This window comes from Gavialis gangeticus, unplaced genomic scaffold (genome assembly GCF_001723915.1).
Source record: "Gavialis gangeticus isolate Ggan-Ray unplaced genomic scaffold, GavGan_comp1, whole genome shotgun sequence".
Taxonomy (NCBI): Eukaryota; Metazoa; Chordata; order Crocodylia; family Gavialidae; genus Gavialis; species Gavialis gangeticus.
The window spans coordinates 129,325,154-129,345,610 of record NW_017728992.1 but is presented as its reverse complement, the minus strand read 5'-3'; the positions used below and the strand labels follow the sequence as shown (position 1 = coordinate 129,345,610).

The following is a 20,457-nucleotide window of genomic DNA, read 5'->3' as shown; positions in this document are numbered from 1 at the left end:
CAGGTGAATCCCCCGGTCTGTACAGATGCTGTGGGGTCAGGTCAAAGTAATGTTTAAAGTTCTTTTTTTTTTTTTTTTTTGTTCGTTTGTTCGTTTGTCTGTTTTGTGTTTAACATCTAAAAGCAACCTTCCTATCTACCAGTAGTAAAAACAGCACATCCTTGGAATACAGATGCATCTCTGGTAAACAGTGTCTGTCTTTTAATTTGTATTTCAAGACCGCTCAGCATTTCCTATTTGTGTTTTCAAGGTTGTTGACTTGGCGACCGGCAGGTGGAGAGATTGGCCCTGTATCTCCGACTGATGTGAGAGAAAAACAGATGGTATGTTTTGTAAAATGAAAAAAAAATACTTTTAAAGCTTTCAGGGGTTTTTATCAAACGTTTGTGTGGAACAAAGGAAAATGTGCTTAGATTAAACCAACAGTTTTTGATTTAGTTGGAAGTGCTCTCAGATTGGTTTGAAAATCACCCAGTCACCAAGGAACTGGAAAACCAGTAGTTGATGCAGCATTCCTCAAGTGCAGAGTACTGGTAGGATTCTTTGAAAATTAACATTGTTTATAGTGAAGAATTAGTTAATCTTTATAGTTAAGCATAATAAAAATGCGTAACATTAGAAAACTTTAGAACTCAAGTGATTATGGATTTAGGCTTTCTCTCAATGTTTAGGAAAAAAACTAATCTTTCAATTTTTTTAATATAAATGTGTAGCTCATCTAAACTCCTAGCCTTGGCAGTATCAGCCATGGGTTCTCAACCTTTTTAGACTCAAGACACCACTCAGAAAATGCCAGCTCTTAGCTTTGGCTCGTGTTTTTACTACAGAAAAAATAGAGTTTTCGTGTTGCAAAGAACTCAGACTCCAGTGGCTGTGTCCAGATGTGCAGGGGCATGCGCTTTCATTGTCTCAAATGGTGCCACTACTTTGTGGCTCAGCACGTGTCCCTGCACGTGCTCTTTGTTGTGGGAAACATTGTCCTGCTTTGGGCAAACTGCCTTTGCCCAGCTCCTCCCAGCTGCCAGCGTGCTACAGCAGTGGGGGCACAAATGGAGCAGCAGAGATGCTCTGACTGGCAGCCAGAGTTCTTGCTCGAGGACCATGCCTCCCTCTGTTCTGGCACACACCATTTTTGTGTGCTCAGCATTGGGGGTTTTCCCAGCACTTTTTTTTTTGCTACCAGGAAATCCTGGTAGCCAATTTTGCTTTCATGCTGCAAATTTGCAAGGCAGGGCATGTTTTAATATTCCATGTGTGTGGTTTGTGGACCATAAAGAGGTTTGTGACATCACAAACTGCGCATCTGGATATGGATAATGGGTCAGAATGCCTTTTTACACTGTGGATTCCTTTTTGAAATCTGAGTTTTTATTTTGTGAATCACGTGTAGGTATTAGTACACCTAAAAGTGCTAACATTGCACAGCACCATTAAAAGGATCTTGCAGTACCCTGGGGTGCTGTTTGTTGCAGGCTGAGGCAAGTTACACTAACAATGATTAAATATTTTGGAGAAATCTTAGTTGTTGAATGTTTGAAATGAGTGGAAGTTAAATGCATGTAAAAATGCCCTCTTTCATAGTTTCTCTACTACTTAGGAGAAGAAAATGTCTTCAGGTTTTGCAAATACTCCCTTCCAGTTGTTCCTACAAGTGCTTATAATGCAATGAACTTTATAATACTGGATATTTTTTATACACTCTTACTTTATTTTATAAGTATACACAGTTCTAAAGAGAAGCTGTTTGGTATTTGACAACCTGGTGGTGGTGGTGGTCATAGGCATTTGATGCTTTTGTTTAATTCCTGTGAAGGATGCAGTAAATATTGTAATCCTAGATTTGTTTGTGTTGAACAAAAGTAGCCAGATGTTGGTGTATTGAAGCAAAGTACTTAATTTGGGGTTAGGAAGGAATTTTACCCCATGGTTAGATTAGTGTGGACTGTGAGGGTTCTTGCATTCTGTAGCAGGGGGCATGGTCCTCTACGTGGGACCTCTTGACCATATATTGACAACATTTTAAAGAAGCAAGATACTGGCTGCTGTGATTCCCCAGCATTACAGGTTGGGTGTCAGGTCTGTTGTCAGGGTTAATGGTAGTCTTATGTAGAGTTTAGATTATGGTTTGTATGGGATGGTTTGGACAGTGATGCTGCCTCCATCATGGGGGTTGAACTAGATGACCTCTGGAGGTCCCTTCCAGCCCTATTTCTCTGACTCTAATAAATGATATACTTTTGTAGTTAATTATTCTAAATATATTTTCTTTGTAGGTTTTTAAACACTTAAAGTAGCCGCAAGAATTTATATTATAATTCAGTTTATAAAGGGGCAAAAATGAAGCATGGAAACATTAAGTGGTATTGGTTTTAATGTACTTCCAAAGAGGGAAGTATAAGCTTTTAGTTCTAACTTTTTCAGTGAGTACTTGTACAGTGAAGGGCAAGGAGAAGTCATAGTGGAAATGAAACAGTTTTTTGTGGGTTGTTTTAATGCATCAGAGTTGTTTCACAGACTGTACTAAATACAGCAAACAAAGAATATCATAAAACGTCTCCTCTTCTCTTGTGCATCATCAACTCCTCTCATCTGTGTACTGATAAACATAGCAAATCTGTTAAAGCAGCTAGCTGCCCCAAAAAATGTAATACAGAACACTTGCCTGATATTAATATTCTCCCCATATAGTCTTTTGCTCCAGTAGACTTGTGTAGGATCTATAAACAAATGGATTGTGCGCTGGTAACTTTATTTAAGAGACTTTTAAACAGGTTAAAGTTAAATTATGTCACTTGCTGTTTGGAGTATTCCAATCCCTCCCTCCCTCTGACCCCTCTGGGAGCCCCAAAGGCTGGGTAAAGTAGTTTAACATCCCCTCTCCTCCCCTGCTATAGTGCCTGTTCATTTTTAAAACTAGAAAGCTCCTCAGACTGGCAGATTATAACACTTTGAAAGGTAACTCATGGGTGAACTTCTGTTCATTTTGTTTAATAGGATAAATTGGGCTTATTTTTTTAGGATACATTATCACAGAAGTCTGTAGATATCCATGATTGTGTCCAGCCAAGATCTTCAGATGGACGTCCCATTCAACCCAGCATGGGCTCCACAGTGAGTGAAGAGATGAGCAAAAACAGGCCCACAGCAAGTGAGTATTTCCCTCAATAAAAAGAGGAGTGCTTGATAAAGTAAGAGTCTGCATCTATTACAGAACTTATTCAGTGGAGGTTTGGATTTTTCACCCTTATAGTAAGGGCAGCAACTTAAAAAAATTACGAGGAAAAATAGTTTTGTAGAAATGGTCTCCCTGAGATTCAGTACCACTTCCTATTGCTTATTGTGGGGCCAGGATTTCAGTTTGTTCAAAAATTCTCTTTAGATTGCCAGCATATTAGTAATTGAAATCAAGATTTTATAGGGAAAGTGTTTCTTGCAAAATAGTTATAAATTACTAACTTCCTGTGAGAGAGAGATTTTTTTTGGTGTGGAAGGGGGTGGAATTGAACATAATCTGGCATTATCTAGGACAGTGGTTCTCAACCTATTTGGACTTGAGGCACCCTTCTGTAATGTGTGAATTGAGTGGCACCCAGTTTCAAAAACTAATTTATAGATTATAGTGCTTGCATTTTTGCAGAGGGGCCTGGCAGTGGGGATATTGGGGTATTATCCAGGCAGGGACAAGCCTGAGCCTGCATTTATTTGTTTAGTTTATCTCCTTATCACCCCACTTATCTCCTAATACTTAATGGATACCTGTCAGAAAATCTGGTGGTACCCCAGGGTGCTCTAGCACCCTGACTTGAGTATCATTGATCTAGGAACAAAATGTGCTCATGCTTGCTCTCAGGAGGGTTAGCAAAAAGTATAAAGCGAGTCTTTAAAATGTGCAGTAATTTTGTGTTGGCCACTTGTATTTCAGACAGCTAACGTTATTTAACCTGCCAGTATTCTCTAGTGTAGCTGAGGTCAATTTACTTCAACTCTAGTCTGGAAGTGGCCATCTTTCTAGAAGATATCTGCCTTTCTGAGTTCTCACAATTCTGATGCTGCCATTAAGGATGCCAGCTTGGTTGTTCTTTGACGTTGTAAAGTGTAATCACGATTAAGTGGATGGACGGATGTTAACATCAAACTTGGCTTACAACAATGGCCTTGCAGTCTTATTCTTTTCAGTGTAGTGCTAACCTGAAAGCTGATCAGTTACATTTAAATCGTATATCTGTTTAAGTTGCTAAATCACAAAACATTTGCCCTGTTTTTTTTAAACAGAATTTCCAGAACAGAAATTGTTTGCTGCTTTGTTGATCAAATGCGTCGTACAGCTGGAACTCATTCAGACTATCGACAACATTGTGTTCTTTCCAGCAACCAGCAAAAAGGAAGATGCAGAGAATTTAGCAGCAGCCCAAGTAAGTGGGTATTAGTCTTTAAAGGTTTTAACTGATGGCTTTCAAGTTTCATAAAGTTTTGTAACTAATGAGTTTAGAACAATTAGAGAATATCCAGTGAACAACTGAAATGTCTGTTAAATCTTACATTAACTCAGACTTCCTACATGGGGGGGGCAGAAAGCTTTATTGTGACTTAAATATACAAGTTTCTAAAGGGTGGTGGAATTTTCACTTTATAAGTGGGACTGCTTTTACGACTGATCCTAAGAGCATGTGTGGGTAGAAATAAGGCGTGGAGACATAAAACATTTTTAACAACCTCTCACCCTCAAACGATTATTACAAAGCTTGATTGTCCTGACTATCCATCAAGCAGTAGTAAACTCTTAACTGTTCTGTGTTTTTTGAAGAGGGATGCAGTAGACTTTGACGTTCACGTGGACACACAAGATCAAGGAATGTATCGTTTTTTAACATCACAGCAGCTTTTCAAACTGCTGGACTGTTTGCTAGAATCGCACAGATTCGCTAAGGCTTTTAATTCAAACAATGAGCAAAGAACTGCTCTCTGGAAAGCAGGTGGGTGCCGTCAATTTAGAAGAATGTAGCACATCATTACTGTGTTTTGAACAGATCTTTTGGATATTTTGAGTTGAGGCTTTTATGCTGCCTTGTAGCATCAGTGCTGAATTCATGTTCAGTGTCTTTACTTCTACCTGAATGTTTTCTTTCATATAATTTAAAGATTAAACCAAAATGGTGCAGGTTTTAAGCATGGAAATATGGTAATAGCTACTTCTACTGCCTGAGCCTCTGCTCAGGGACAAAAAGTAATGTCCCCTGTGCTGCACAGGCAGGGGCTCCCTCACTGCTAGCTGTGGGCACTTTCTCTTTCCCCTGGCAGAGGCTCAGGTTGTTTTTTTGGTTTTTTTGTTTGTTTGTTTTTTTAAGCAAAGCTAAGCCCAAGATGCTGGGGCAGAGACTCCTACAGTTGGGTCTATCTGGCAGGTGCTGCTGGCTGCCCACCCAGCTCAGCTCCAGAAAAAGTGATTGGCCACTTTCTTATCCAGCAGCACCTACAGTGTCCTGAAGCTAGGAGATTAACAGAACACCCACAATGTTTTGTGCTCCCTCTCCCCTCCCTTCAACCTCCAAACCCCAACTACAGCTGCCTGTCTGCCTTCACAAATACCATACCTTACCTGTATTTTCAAGGGCAGGTCTGCCTTTCAAAAGCAAGGTGCATATATTAACATGGAGGCATGTTTGTATGCAAGAAATTGTGGTATTTGACTATACTTTGATAACAGTACCCCTTTGTATGCTACATGCTGGAAGAAATATACTGGGTAATAACTGACTGTCTCCTTGCAAATAACCATGCTAAAGAGTCTACTGCATGCGTCAGCAACCCCTGGCATGCATGAGCGGCATTTTGCTTGGCATGCTTGTGCCTCAGGGCAGACAGCAGGGAAGGGTCTGGGGCTATACTGCCACAAGGATCGGGCCCCTCGCAGCTCCTCCACCATCCACCCCAGCATGCCAGCATCTTACAAGTTGAGGTTGGGGTGTTTTTGGCACTGCAACCAAAAACATTGCCAACCCCGGTCTAGTGTTATAGTTTGAGATGAAACTAACAAATTTCAGTGTAAATCTTGAATTTTTCCAGGTTTTAAAGGAAAATCAAAGCCAAATCTTCTGAAACAAGAGACAAGTAGCCTTGCGTGTGGTTTGCGCATACTTTTCCGTATGTACATGGATGAAAGCCGCATTAGTGCATGGGAGGAAGTGCAGCGGAGACTACTCAAGTAAGATTGTAATAGCTGGATGTAGCAGATTTTTAAATAGAGAGCAAGGAATTTGCTCTAACTGCTGTTCCTACAGTAGCTGACGTTATAAAGGAAATAAGCTCCTTGACATATTCCATTCTGCATAGGTGAAAGGTACTTCTGACTATTTGTGCTCTCTCGCCCATCTCCATGGAAATTTTATAGCAATGGGGGAACTTAAGACTTCCTCAGCCTCAGTTCTTTGTGGGGGGCGCACGGGAGTAGGAAAGAAGGGAGGGAGGAGTGTGTGGAGTTGGAGATTGGCTTTGCTTTTTTTTTTTTTTTAGGCAGAGGTCAAGTTTTCTGTGGATCTGAGAATAGATTTCACTTTTCTTTGTGGATTCATGACATTCTCCATCATAGAAAACAAGCTCTGAGTTTCAGGGCTCAGGAGCCTCTCAGGGGTGTTAGATAATTATTTTGAATGATCACGTGTGCAAGATTGTAGCTCACAAAACCATTTAAAGTGACGGACCGAACAAACAGTGTGTGGCTGGGATGCATGATGGGATTGTAGATACTGTGCCTGATAAACCAGCATGAAGACCATATTCAGATAATTCCAGAAGTGACAGATGCACGGTTCTCAGAGGCATTCTCCATTTTAACCCCTTTAAGAGCCTGGTAGTACATTTGAAGAAAACATGATAGCTCTGAAAACACCACTGGCTGGAAACAAGCACCACCCTTTTGTCAGCATTCTGGCACATACTCATGTGACTCTGTAGAGTAGGAATTGTGAATATTTTATGTCTCATAATTGTATGTTCTCTCTAGTGTCTGCAGTGAAGCTCTGAGTTACTTCCTTACTCTTACATCAGAAAGTCATCGGGAAGCCTGGACTAATCTCCTTCTCTTGTTCTTGACTAAGGTCCTGAAGATAAGTGATGAAAGGGTAAGTATCTGTTGTGAGGCCTATTTAAAATCAAGCAGTGCAGATAAGAACTGGTCCTAAGCTTTGTCTGCAGACTTTTTTTTATGATTTTAGATAGCTTTGGAAGCATAAAGCCAAAAAATCCCACTAAGATGCAGTAAGGCTGTTTTGTGGTACAATTTTTATTAGTCTGTAAAACATTTTTAAAAATGTCTCTGGTAGCTTAAAATCGGCACCATACATACAGGCTGGGGAACTCCCCTCTTGTCAGCACGGAGGTGGAAAAGGATCTGGGAGTCATTACTGACTCCAAGATGAATGTGGGGAGGCGGCTAGGAAGGCCAACTGCACCTTGTCGTGCATCCACAGATGCATCTCGAGCAGGTCCAAGGAGGTGATCCTCCCCCTCTATGCGGCACTGGTCAGGCCGCAGCTGGAGTACTGCGTCCAGTTCTGGGCGCCGCACTTTAAGAGGGATGTGGACAGCATCGAGAGGGTCCAGAGGAGGGCCACTCGTATGATCAAGGGACAGCAGGGTAGGTCCTATGAGGAAAGGTTGCGGGACCTGAACCTGTTCAGCCTTCAAAAGAGAAGGCTGAGGGGGGATCTTGTGGCCTGTTATAAACTGGTTAGGGGGGATCAGCAGGCGCTGGGGGAGTCCCTGTTCCCCCGAGCGCCGCAAGGAGTGACCAGGAACAATGGTCACAAGCTGGCGGAGGGAAGGTTTAAGTTGGACATCAGGAGGCGCTACTTCACGGTCAGGGTGGCTAGGGTCTGGAACCAGCTTCCAAGTGAGGTGGTGCAGGCTCCCACCCTGGGGGTTTTTAAGAGGAGGTTGGATGACCACCTTACTGGGGTTGTTTGACCCCAGTACTCTTTCCTGCCATGGCAGGGGGGCGGACTAGATCTGCTCAGGTCCCTTCCGACCCTAGAAACTATGAAACTATGAAAATTTAGACCCTACATTGAAACAATATTTGAGGTGGTGACAACCATCAAGGGAAGTCACCAAGGCTGATGGCAGGACAACTGGAAAAGAATAATGTAACCCTTCAGGAGCATGTCTCTTAGTTAACTTACTCCCTCCCAAAATAAGGAAGTGGTTACTCCAAAGGACTTCCCATAATTCCTAGTTTCTGATATTTTGTGCTGGGAGTAATAATTAATTTCAATTGTCTTCACGTCTTGCTGAATCAAAATGTTTCAGCAAATATTAATATGAAATATGAATTTCAGCAGGAAAAAATATTTTTTTTGTATTTTCCTGGCTTTAATAACATTTGATGGCTGTACTTTCAAGCTGACAGGGCACATAAATCTGGGCTGGTAAAAGGAAAATCCTTTCCCTTTCAAAATAAGCAAGCTAAGAGAGATCAATATCTAGCCAGTGCAGTCTGCATACATGTTATTTTTAAAACAATGCAGTCTTAGTCCCAGTAATAAAATTGCTTCTAATTGAATTCCATTGATTTTTGGCTGTAATTTTGTTTCTCACTTGGCATTGGGCAGGGCATGGGGAGTCTGAAGAACAGGCTGTCAAATGAGTAACGCCTAATGGAGTAACTATTTGTTTTCCTTCCTCAGTTCAGAGCACACGCCTCATTCTACTATCCTCTCTTGTGTGAAATTATGCAGTTTGACCTAATCCCTGAACTTCGAGCTGTTTTGCGAAGGTTTTTCCTGCGAATTGGTGTAGTTTTTCAGATATCCCATCCACCAGAGCAGGAGCCTGGAACAAACAAGCAGTAGCATACAGAGACTGAATATTGCTCTGTTACAAGATTCTATTTATCAGCTATGTAAAAGGACCAGGTAGCTGAGGCTCCGTCTGGCTAGCCATAGAACGGTTTTTTTGTATGGCAGCGTATCTAAGGGTTAATGGTACAGCTTATAACTGTAATTAAGGCTTGCAACCCTCCAGTCCCTTGCAGTTTTCTGATGGGTTATCTCTGTTTATCTTGCCTGGCTCATGTTGAGCATCGAGCCAGTTTTTAGCAAAGTCCTGTGTCGGCATGGGCTACAATATCCTTTACTGTCCTAGACAGCAGTATAGCAACCAATGTTTATGCTGGGGGTGAAAGTAAAAATACCCAAATAACTTTACATAAAGGTTTGAACTTCTGCAAGAAGTACAACTCAGGAGAGCTGTATTTTGAAGGATAAAATGTTTATAGTGAAAAAGAATGGAAATTATTGTTGATGGTAAAAGACATTTAGCAACTATGTCTGATATTCTTATTCTGAAGATTTTTTGCACACTCAGGCTGTCTGAGATACTGGTAATCATCCTCCTGTGAAAATGTACAGAGATGCAGGTCTGTAATATACTCCTGAACACTATACAGTTCTTCCTGCATTGTTTTGTTTGGTTTCTGTATAATTGATTTGCTGATGAACCATAACATTTTGTTTTTCAAATGCACTAGAAGTTTGGGTTTATTTTTTTGAGTTGTGACTTTTGTTTTTGTTGTAGCCCAAAAGTTAGTGTTGCTGACTTTTGTCAAGAACAGAGGTAGAAAACATCACAACTGACATAACTACTTGTAATATACTTGTTTTAGGGCTTTTAAATATAATGAGCCTTTGAAATGATGATCCTTCAAGGACTGGAACTTGAATCACTGCAGACAAGTCTAGGTTGTGTCTACTGTCACACACATTTTTGTTTGATGTAGATTTCACTCTGTACAGAACTTAATGTTGAATATATTCAAGTAACAAATCTGGCATGGTTTGGGGATGGTTAAATTTATTGGAAATGTATTCATACTGTGAATTGTGCTCTGATGGTTAAAAGACAAGATTGTCAAGCATTCTGTATTACAATGGATGTAGAAAATTTTTTCAGATGGATAAAATGTATATGGTACAGATATGTAAAGTTTTCTATGTAAAAATTCTGTACAACTTTCTGTACAATATTGGTTCTCATCTGGCATATTCTAATCAGGTTATAGGTCAATAAAGTTTTTGAATTCTTTCATCAGTGCAATCAAAACCAGTGTAATCTACAGCTACTTGTTTCACCATTTTCTTTACCTGTCATGCTTTTAACTGAATTTGCACAGGCTCTTTGATAGAGCAGCCAAAAGTTAAACTAGTTTGCATAATGCTGAATAGGAGGGAAACAATAGATAAAAACAGTAAAAAGATTCATGTGTATTACTGTACTACCTAGAAGATCTCTGGTGTACTATGTCATGTACAGTTGCAGAGCAAAAATTGTAAACTCCTCAGACAGGAAAGTGTATGAAATGTCCAGCTATAAGATTGAGACAAGGTTATGGACAGATGGCAGAGTACTAGGAAATAGAGGCAATGTTGGTCAGTGTGATAAATGGTAGTCTCAACCCATCCAGCAGCCTAGTTGTTCCAATTTTTTTTTCAGGCTTCATGGCAAAGGCATTCCAAGGACTTTGGCTGTTCACATTTTTCTATTCAGTGGTTATAAGATACCTACATTTCAAAGCTGGTTGTTTGGTTTTTGACCTGTTGTTAAATATGTGGCTGTGGGAGACTAGGAACGGAAGCCTGCTCTCTACCATTTTGGAAGGCTACACTGCTTGGAGGTGAAACTAGTGCTGCTAGCAGTTCAAGGGAGAGATCATTTACCCCCTAGAGCAAGGCTGGAGAAGTCAGTACAGGAACCATTTGTCTGTCTTGCCTGGCACTGGAGGGTGTGGAAAGCCAGGAGCCTCAAGAAAGGTGTGCTACTCACAAGAAAACCCAGCTTATACAACCTTCCTTATGTACTGCAGCACAAGCCATATGCTAGCTTGTCCTACCTTGAGGCACAAAGCTAATTCTGAATGGAGGAGTTAAACTTTGCTGCAGTGATGCCTGCAGCCCTGCTGAGCCAGGAACATAGTCAAACACAGTTTATTCAAGACTAAGGTGGCAATCACTGCTGCAAGCTGCCTGTAACATCCAGAGCAGGGTGTGCTTTTTTTTTTTTTTAGTTCAAACTTAAATATTCTTGGTCATTTAAGCTGTGTTAGTCTATAAGGTGCACCTTAACTTTGCCTTCAGACTAACAGATGAGGGCTACAACAATTGCTTTGAATTTGCAGAGTATAGGCACAGGTTCACTACCCTATGACCCTGAAGAAGCATTTCCCTTGGTTCAGTTACTTTCACACCCAGCTTTAACTATCATAAAACATGCACAGGAACAAAAGTAATCTTGTTAAGTCATGCATTTTCTCTTGCTTCTACCCAGCCAACTGTTTTCCTGCTCCTTCAAAAGTCAAAATTAGCACCTTCTTTAGGATCCTACACACTTCTGACCATATCTTTGCTGTTCTACCCCTCCTGGAGTTCAGCATCTCTTCCCTGTTCTTGGCTTCTCCCAATTGCCTTGGCAGAAATTTTTGCTATAGCAGTAGAGTCTTCCTTTTGACTTCTCATCCATGTTTCACTATGCAACTTTATTTTAATAAAATATAATTTATTCAACTTTAAAAATCATAACCATAAATTAAATGCTCAGTATTTGCACTGTCAATACATTCAATGAGTCAAAGGTATAATTAATATGTTGACCTCAACTGATTCTGGAAAGTAGAATGCAACTGGTATGGTAATAGGCAATAGCTTATATCAAAATACTGCCCACAAAGCTCTCTCAGCTGTAAGGCAGGCACCATTGATTGAACACAAACAGGCTACAACCACATTGCATGTTCAAATACCGAGTGCTATTCTTACTCCATAAAAACAGCAGAAGTTCTTTGAATAGGATAAAGGAGGATACACCCTTTGCCTGTTGTGCTTTGTGGTTGACTAAAGATTTCTAGAGTTTGTTTGACATTTATAGTACTTAAAACATTCACTTTCATTTAACACCAAGTTTATCCAAGTTTCAGTTTTTCAAGGATGAAAAATAGTGATTTCTTCAAGTTATAGAAAAGTACACTTTAACACAGGAATAATAAGACATCCTCTATACATTTCTTTCTTTTAAAGAAATCAGTTATACTACAGTTTCTCTCTGAACATATCACTTTAAAAATCTTTTACGAAAGCTCACAATATTTACACAAAATAAGACTATCGCTATAAGAGACCATAAAAAGTGCAGTAGTGATTAACACTCCTTCTGTGATGAAAGGCACAGCTGGTTTCGATATGGATTTATTCAACCATGTGCAGTTGACAGGCCCTGCCAACTAAAAGGGAATGGGTTTTCTGAAGTAACTTTAACCTGGCTCGACTCTCCAGCCATAAACCTTTTCAGGGTCTCCGATGTGCCTGGTCGCAGCCACAGATCTGTGGCTACTGTGTCAACAGAGTTAGGCCGTCTGCCATCTTTGGATGGAAAGTGATTCAAAGTAGCATCAGCATCTCCCAGGGAAACATCAGCACCTGAAAGAGAATTGACAACACAGTAAAGCCCATCACTTCAGTGCTACCTCTTTATTAAACTTAACCTATTTCTTCCTTCTTAGCATGCTATGTTTTACAGCAAGACAAAGACCTGGAACACACTGAACAGGGAGATGCCTCAAATGAAACTGGTCTATAAGGAAAACTACTCTGAAAATTTCCAGGGTGTCTCATTGTGATTTTCTGTAGTGCTACGTATGTTGTGTGGTTGGATTTAGGCAGAATCTTATCCATAGTACATGGCTGACCTTGAAGGCCAGTCTTGCTCTCTGATTTTGAGCCTACTTTTATGGAGGCTGTCATGACACAGCCTTTGATATCAGTTTCAGAGAAAAAAAAAGTCCCTCAAAGTCCTTGTTAAAGGCTGACTTGTGCATGCCCATGTGCCCTTTGTTAACCAAAGAGCAAGGAAAAGGTTTTGGACCTGATGCAGAGCAGAGGTAGCTTTGCCACGTGGAGCCAGTAAATGCATCCATCTAACTGACTAACAAGCTGCTATGTTTTCAAGTAACATTGTTTGTATCCATCTTCTCCCCCACAAAAATAGCCCCTTACCATCAGGAACTAAGAGTCCATTGCTACAAGTACTTTTAGGCCAAGGAATCCTAACAGGGTTTAATCTTGCTATACAGATGCAAAAATTTGTAATGTTACATAGAGGCTTTTGTCCTCTTAGGGCAGGGCTGCAAGAGCAAGTTAACTGTAGATGAACAAGGGCAGGAGCTTACAGCAGTTCAATTTCTATACAGTAAATGCCCCTGAACATGCAGTAGTCTCATAATGATGCAAATGGACTGACCAGGTAGTGATTGCTGTTAATTACCACCATCATGCATTATTTAGAAGGGTATTCTTGCATGGGTGCTTACAGTACATGAGAGCATAGTTAACGTAATAGCCCTTGCAGAGGTGCTGAAGTCAGACCCCACTTTCCTGCCTGTGAACCTGCTCAGGAAAAAGGGCATTTTCACTTTAAACATGTTGCCCATTTTTTCCCTTTTATTTTTTATGAACAAAGCTTAGAGCTTTTCAGCTTGGAGGTTTGTTTTTATTTCCATCCAAACAAATATACCTCCCCTGCATGAGCTAGTAAGCAATGGAAGAATTAAAACAACTTAGTATAATTAGAAAAGTTATTTTAAGCAAAAGAAAGATGGCTTAATTAGTCTTGGATAATAAAGATGATTTCAAATTAAGATCAAGTTTCTGATTTTAAAGATTTACTGAATTGGAGTGTATTATCCCTTACATATAGAAAACTCGGTACTATCATATTTACTTGCCTACCACAGGCACCTTTCCATCCAAAACTGGGATGCAAGTCTTAAGTGTGGAAGCTGATTTTTCCACCCATAATAGAGGCATGGAAGAAACACTAAGATGGCTACTGACTCTTTTCTTCCTGTCCTTCTCTCTCCTCTCCCCACTAGATGGAGGGAGGGGGCTGAGTTTAGTCTTTAGCAGCAGCTACAGATTGCGGGTGATCTGTTGTCAGTACCACAGTTTGGGCCTTATGTTTTGTCAAATAAGATGTTAGGCAACCTCGTTTCCTCACTGAAAACTTATTAAAAGTTACTTAAACTTAGGATGTGGGATGGGGGGGATAAAAAAAATAATTAAAAAAAATCAAACTAGTTAGCTGGTTATATCTGTGGGATAACATGAAAAGTTTGTTCTCCTTGTTTTTATATTGATGTATATGTGGCTCTTATGTTTATGCAGCCAAAAACCCACAGTGAGACATCTTTTTATATAATTCTTCTAAAGGTTCTCCCTCACCTGTCTTCATTCAGCCAAACAAGATTTTTTTACTATTATTTTGGTTGCGTGTGCACATGGAAAATCCTATGGGATTACTTAGATATTTTTTGTAAGGATGTTAGGAATGCATTAGGCATTTATACATTTGTCTGCTCCAACATGCTAGAGATCCAGCACATCGGAGCAGACTTAGTTAAGTCCACCCCGCATGCGAGCTGACGCACCTGGTGCTGCATTGCATACATGTGTATAAATGGTAAAACGTATATCAGTGCACAGAAAATGGCAGCACTGCACTTTTGAACTAAAACACCTTAATGTGTTTTAGTTCAAAAACACGCTGCCACTGTTCTCTCAGTGCTAATGAGTATTTCACCATTTATACAAGTGTATGCACCACAGCACCGGGCACTTTTAAAAGCACCCAGCAATGTGGTACAAATGCTCATTATGTTTACCTAATGAAGGAACTACAGCAATAATAGCATACTAAAGTTTTCGGCACATACTGTAACAAGGCACAGAAAGGCCCTTTCAGCTGCTGGTCAGCTCCTACTCTTGCTAGGAAAGGCCGCAGTATACATTTTTGGTGAAGAATAACATCCCACAAATGTTACATATACCCTTGTAAAAACAGGAGAAGGTTAATTTCTCACTTGGTCATCTGAGGCAAAAAGGTTGATGTTAAACAGAAAGTCACTTTTATACTGTCTGAGCACATTTACACGTTCATTAAAGCCCAGTAGTTACTGTGCTTTTAGTTTAGCACTTGCTTAATGAAGTACTAAACTAAGTGTGCAGTAACTAGCTACTCCTCAGTAGTGCCAGTGAAAGGGTTTTTTTGTGACACTTACTGCACAGTAGTGTATTAGCACGTTTTTTGCCTGGCACACTACTGTGCAGTGTTGTTAGGCTACTGCACATTAAGCATCTCATGTAGACACGTCCACCGTGAAGTGATTAACATTTTTTAACCCTTATGGTCAACGGTTCTTCCTACAACAACAGAAGCAGAATCAGTGAGGGACAGCCCCAGACTCTAACATTAGAGCAACAGCTCTCCCCACATCCCTCAGCAATAGTGAACAAAGGCAACATGCTGTAAAACACTTCAGTAGCCTCGTTACAAAGGAAGCCACCACCAGTAAGCTTAAAACTCCCTCCAATTACAGAAAGCCCTTTTCATTATTATCAAAAGAGGGCAAACCAAGACCCCATTATTCTAGGAACAGTCGTTATCTTTGCTTGATGCTGAGGTTGAAGGTGACAGGTCCTAATTTCACAAGTCCCCTACAAAGCAAAATGGCTGGTGAAGGGGTGGCATGGGGGAAGCAGCACAGGATGCTCTTCCCTCAGTACCTCTAACACCGAAGATCTTGCAAAGCCTCAGCAGGGGAATCTGAGCTCCTGCATGGGATCCCTGGAAATTCTGAAGAAGTCTATTTCTATAGGTATCTACATATTTTTTTAATGAAAGACTGTCTGGTCAACTTACCCCTGACCATCACTTTTTAAAAGGTTAAAAATTTCAATCCAGATATTCATGATGAAAAACCTAACCTATCAAGGGGAAAAAATACACAAGTTTGAAAATAGGATTTTGACATTTGCTTACTCTACCAATTTAGCAGTGAAGCCTACACAGCTATTCATTTTATATTAAGAGTAAATAAGTATTGTTAGCCTTCCCCTTCTCTCAGTCTAACAATGGTTCTGGCTTTTATGTAAAAGAAAAAAAAAGTTTATTTTGAAGAGATCATCTGTCACTGGCCACTTTAGATGTAGCTGCACCTCCATAGAAAGGAAGTAATTTGTTACCCTCTCTAAAAAAAAATTTTCACAGCAAAAACAAAATTATTTGCCTTTCACAGTGTTTTTAACCCCCTGCCAAGCGAACAGATGGGAGTCCTACCCAAACCACCACCATCATAGGACAGCCCTACCAACCTAGGCATCCCATCTGGAAACCTCCATCAGACAAGTAGTTTCTCAAGGGGTAGGCTAGCTGCTCTACAGATTTCAAAAAGACTTCCTTCAAACTGGAAGCAGAGGTTAATTTCAATAGCCCTTTCAGCAAATGCCATACACAATCTGTGCAAGTTTATAAATAATTTATCTCTCTTTCAGGTCTATGATAATGTCCATACTACAAGTGTGCGACATTTAGCTCCCCTGGGATTGAGTGAGGTTTGAGGAATAAACTAGGCTATTTAATAAACAGATTCATTTTGAACTCTGAAAAAACTTTGTATATGAATTTGAAATGAAGCTTGAAAGTAGTGCTGTCCTTAGAAATGCTGTGTAATGGCACAATGAAGGGCCAGAACTTAAAAGTCCAAAAGAAATCTCAGGCACGCAGAATGGGAAGGGATGACACAGGTCAGTGGATCCAGTTCCCTGCCATCACAGGCACCTGTGAACCCCATCTAAGTAGCATCTTCACCCAAGCAATGCCCAGGCAGTCAGATGCAGTGAGGGTGGGTCAGGGTAGAGGATGCAACTACTGCTCTGAAACTAATGTCAGGCGGAGCTGATAAGGTGACTAGGCTAGGTATTTAGTAAGAATTTAGTGAACCACATGACACCAGGTTGGACAAATGACTATCTGACTAGGCATCTTGCAAGTTGAGAGTTCTGAGCTGCTCTTGAGAATCTTGCAAGGGAATGAGGAGGTCAGAGTTACTATACACAACTTGAAATGGCAAATGAATGTGAGATGTCAAAGACCCTCCTTTGGATACTTCCTCCACAGATCCAAACTGTAGGAGACATAAATACTTTAAAAGCAGTTCCTGAGAAGGGCCACTGCAAGAACAGACAGAGAAGATGGAAGTAGCAGAATGAATTAGACAGAATACCTCTCATTTCTGACTTCCAGGCCCCATGGGTTGGAAGTCATCAAGAGTTTAGGCTTCTGACAAAACTGAAAAAGGTTCTGGCAGGCTCTCAACACTGGTGCCAAATCTGCCTACCAAAAGACATGAATTGTAAAGTCATAGGAAAAAAAAGGGGGGTGGGCATTATTCCTGCGTACTGCATTGATATTTTTGTTAGGGACTGGTGACAGTACCAGATAGGTGCTGTTGACCAAAGGAAAGCTGTTGTCTTCCTCTCTTCTTAATGATGCCAGACATGTGCAAGGAATATAAAGTAGTTGGGGAGTCATTTCACAAATGGAGGGTCTCAGTTGTTGAATTAAAATGTTCACTGCCCTCAAAGGGAAGATCTTCCAGTATTTGGACCTTCCTGAAATATCCCAGCTGCTTGTGCCAGGTTGATGTTCTTGTTGCCCCAGATATGGCCTTGGAGAGTATAGGTATACTGGACTCATCTAGTACTGCTTTCAGGGAAGTACTACCTGTCACCTGCCCTTTGTTCGTTACAGATTTTAAAAGTTCCCCCACAGTCTAGAGGAAGGCAGGTCACTAATTAAGATAGTTTATCACAGTGCAGGTAATTTTATTTTGTGAGCAATGCTTGCTAACTAGTACTTGCACGTGAAAGCTAGATGAGGCTGGTAGCCTTCATGTGCAAATAGGTCTGGCTTCCTTGGGTCTTTCTCCCTATATTTTGGCTTGGGAGGCATTTGCTGCCTGGACTTCAGCGCATCTGCCACAACAAGAGGTCTGTTCTCACCCACTTCCAAAACATCCTCACGTCCTTTGGAACGGATTGAATACCCTTTGTCTACATTCTTGGATGTGGCTGGCATGGCAAACCTACCATGCCTGGAAGCGACTGTGTTCTTCCCTCCTGTGCCACTTCCAAAAGCGTTGAAAATGTGTCATGCATTTAATAAAGTCTTATAATGAGCTGTTCTCTACAGAAGAAGACACTAAGGATTTCACTGTTTCAGAGAAGGATCAATAGTTCTCTGCAACTCAGATCAGTAGTTCTCTTATGTACCTGATCTGTTACTCCTCTCCTGTCTCTCTACCATCTGTTTCTCCACTAAAGGAACAGATGGCCCAAGTCTGAGATTCAGGCCTCTAGCACAAGCAGACAAGGACATCTAGGCCAGATGAGCACAGACTTTTGGTTCCCTGGGGACAAGTAGTGGCAACACACCTTGCACCACCACTACTTGTCCACAAGGAATGCCAGTGCCACATGTGCTTTGTCACATGGCAAGTTACCCCAGGTGGGGTAGGGAAGGCTGGGGCCAGCACTGGGCTGGCCCTAGCAGCCTTACCCAGGGTCCTGGGGGCCTCCCGGGGCTGCAGCAATGGCTGTTCTACTGCGTGGAGGCTGGCCAGCAGCTGGAGCATGGCTCTGGGCAGCCTAGCTCCACTTTTGAGCAGTACTCACTGCCTGTGTGCACTGCTCTGCTTATTTTTCCACAGATTTTTTGGCCCTTGGATATCCAAGAGTCAAAAAAACCTGCAGGGAAAAAAAAGTGAAGTAGCACACGCACAGGCAGCACACCGAACATCTAAATGTGTGACACGCAGTTCCACAGACATGTTTGCGACACCACGCTGCATGGCCATGCTTGTCGGGATGCGACCCTAGGGTGCAGGGGAGGCCCCAGTAGCCATTGCTGACCAAGGGTACCTACAGCAACACAGTCACGGAAAAACATCATGGTTCATATACTCTACAGCACAGGAAGCCAACATGTGGCACAGGCAACCTCTGTGTGTGGCACACAGCAGACTGGGGAGGGAGCAGAAAGCAAAGTAGTAGACTGGCTCGGGAGCACAGAAAAGGGTGCAGAAAGAAGATCAGATCAGGCAGAGGATGGTGACTGGAGTGGCACTGGGGAAGGGTGCAGGACTAATTTGTGAAATGCCTGCCAAGACGGTTGGCCCAAACTGTTCTAGAGGATTTGTGCTTTCTACAGTCCCTAAAGTACTTTGATATCCCTGCTAAATAAGGAGCAAGTAAGGTGTTTATAACTGCTCAGACCAGGGTACTAACAAGATTACATTAAAATGTGATTGGAGATTTACACCAGTAATATGCACAACATACTGCCTGGGGCACATATCTGTATGTGTAATTAAAAGCAGATATGGTTAACACAAAAGGGAAATGACTTTCCATACCACATGCAGCCAGGCATGTCACTTCTATCATAGGAGCACAGAAGAAAGAATGGCAGCTTGAAAGTTATGGCCAACAATTCTAGCTTGTATAACTCATATTCAGGTAAAGAGAACCCGTGCTTTCTGGCATTTACTGACCTCCACTGGAGTGAAAACAGAACACAGTTCCATGTGTATGGCACAACTGGCCAGCTGTCTTGCAGGATTTATTTCTTTCCACTGAGAGGTCAGGTATTAGGTTGGATATCACTTGTCCTAGCCAGAACTCTTTAGACCTGGCATCACAAATTGTGTCATTTTATTACACCCCTGAAAAGGTGCTACATACGTTAACTGAACTGTCTGTGGATCAACCAATTTTCCAGGAGACAGAAGTATGAAATTATTTCAGAATAATCCCATTTACCCGTTTGAGTCAATTTCTTGTTTAACCACAATGAGTCAGATTGCTAATGTCCAAAGGCATACCTAAGGGAACCGATTTCTTCTGAAGTACAGCCAGTCTTCTCAATCGTTCTTCATTCCTGGCTTTCAGCTGATTAACACTGAGACTGGAGCTTGAGTGTAAAGAGAAGCTGTCAGACAGTGCAGCCTGGCTGACAGGGACTTCATTCTGCAGATTTAGGAAACAGGGAATGTTTCAGTAAAGATTATGCCACTCCTAAACAGCTACTGGAGAAATGACCAATTTATTTCATACATGTACATCATCTACTGAACTAGCAGCCATGCAGACTGCTAGAATAGCAGAGATCCACATCTGACTTCAGCTGAAACCAGAGGCTTAAGAGGAAAACCTTATAGCACAGAGCTGTAGGATAATGTCCAACTCCCCTAAGACTTAAAGATTGGCTTGGCTAGGAGAATGAAGTTTAATACTCTTTTGAAGATTGGTATTCACCATTGTGACTAGATATTTTGCCAGAAGACAGGGTAAAGATGTACTTTACAGAGTAACTGAATCCAAGATGCATAAACTTGCTTGAGCAAGAGCTCACTAAGGTGCTTCTCTACCCTGCCTTCTGCCTGACTTCAGACTAACATGGCTAACCACCTGGTTAACATTATGGAGGTCTGACTTTTTGAATCTGGAGATCCCCAGCCTCCAGTCCGCCAACTACACCTAGCCCCTGGAGGCATGTCATCCAGCCTGCAGGGCTCCCCAC

The 20,457-nt window shown here is 41.4% G+C and overlaps 2 protein-coding genes across 4 annotated transcripts in view; one reads left to right on the top strand and one right to left on the bottom strand.

The window, feature by feature from the left end:
- The window catches only part of ARFGEF1 (ADP ribosylation factor guanine nucleotide exchange factor 1), a 153,114-nt gene extending 142,942 nt beyond the window's left edge, over positions 1–10,172 (top strand). The window contains exons 32-38 of the mRNA XM_019527763.1: positions 251–323; positions 3,019–3,148; positions 4,273–4,412; positions 4,805–4,973; positions 6,064–6,202; positions 7,001–7,118; positions 8,682–10,172. Of these exons, the coding sequence (XP_019383308.1) occupies positions 251–323; positions 3,019–3,148; positions 4,273–4,412; positions 4,805–4,973; positions 6,064–6,202; positions 7,001–7,118; positions 8,682–8,846 (934 nt within the window). The 3' untranslated portion in view covers positions 8,847–10,172. The remainder of the gene's footprint in view (positions 1–250; positions 324–3,018; positions 3,149–4,272; positions 4,413–4,804; positions 4,974–6,063; positions 6,203–7,000; positions 7,119–8,681) is intronic.
- A 1,796-nt stretch (positions 10,173–11,968) lies between these two features.
- Positions 11,969–20,457, bottom strand: part of CSPP1 (centrosome and spindle pole associated protein 1) — a 154,345-nt gene continuing 145,856 nt past the window's right edge. For all 3 annotated transcript variants that reach the window (XM_019527760.1, XM_019527762.1, XM_019527761.1), the window contains exons 29-30: positions 19,760–19,904; positions 11,969–12,461 (exon numbers count right to left, since the gene is read on the bottom strand). In XM_019527760.1, the coding sequence (XP_019383305.1) occupies positions 12,235–12,461; positions 19,760–19,904 (372 nt within the window). In that variant the 3' untranslated portion in view covers positions 11,969–12,234. The remainder of the gene's footprint in view (positions 12,462–19,759; positions 19,905–20,457) is intronic.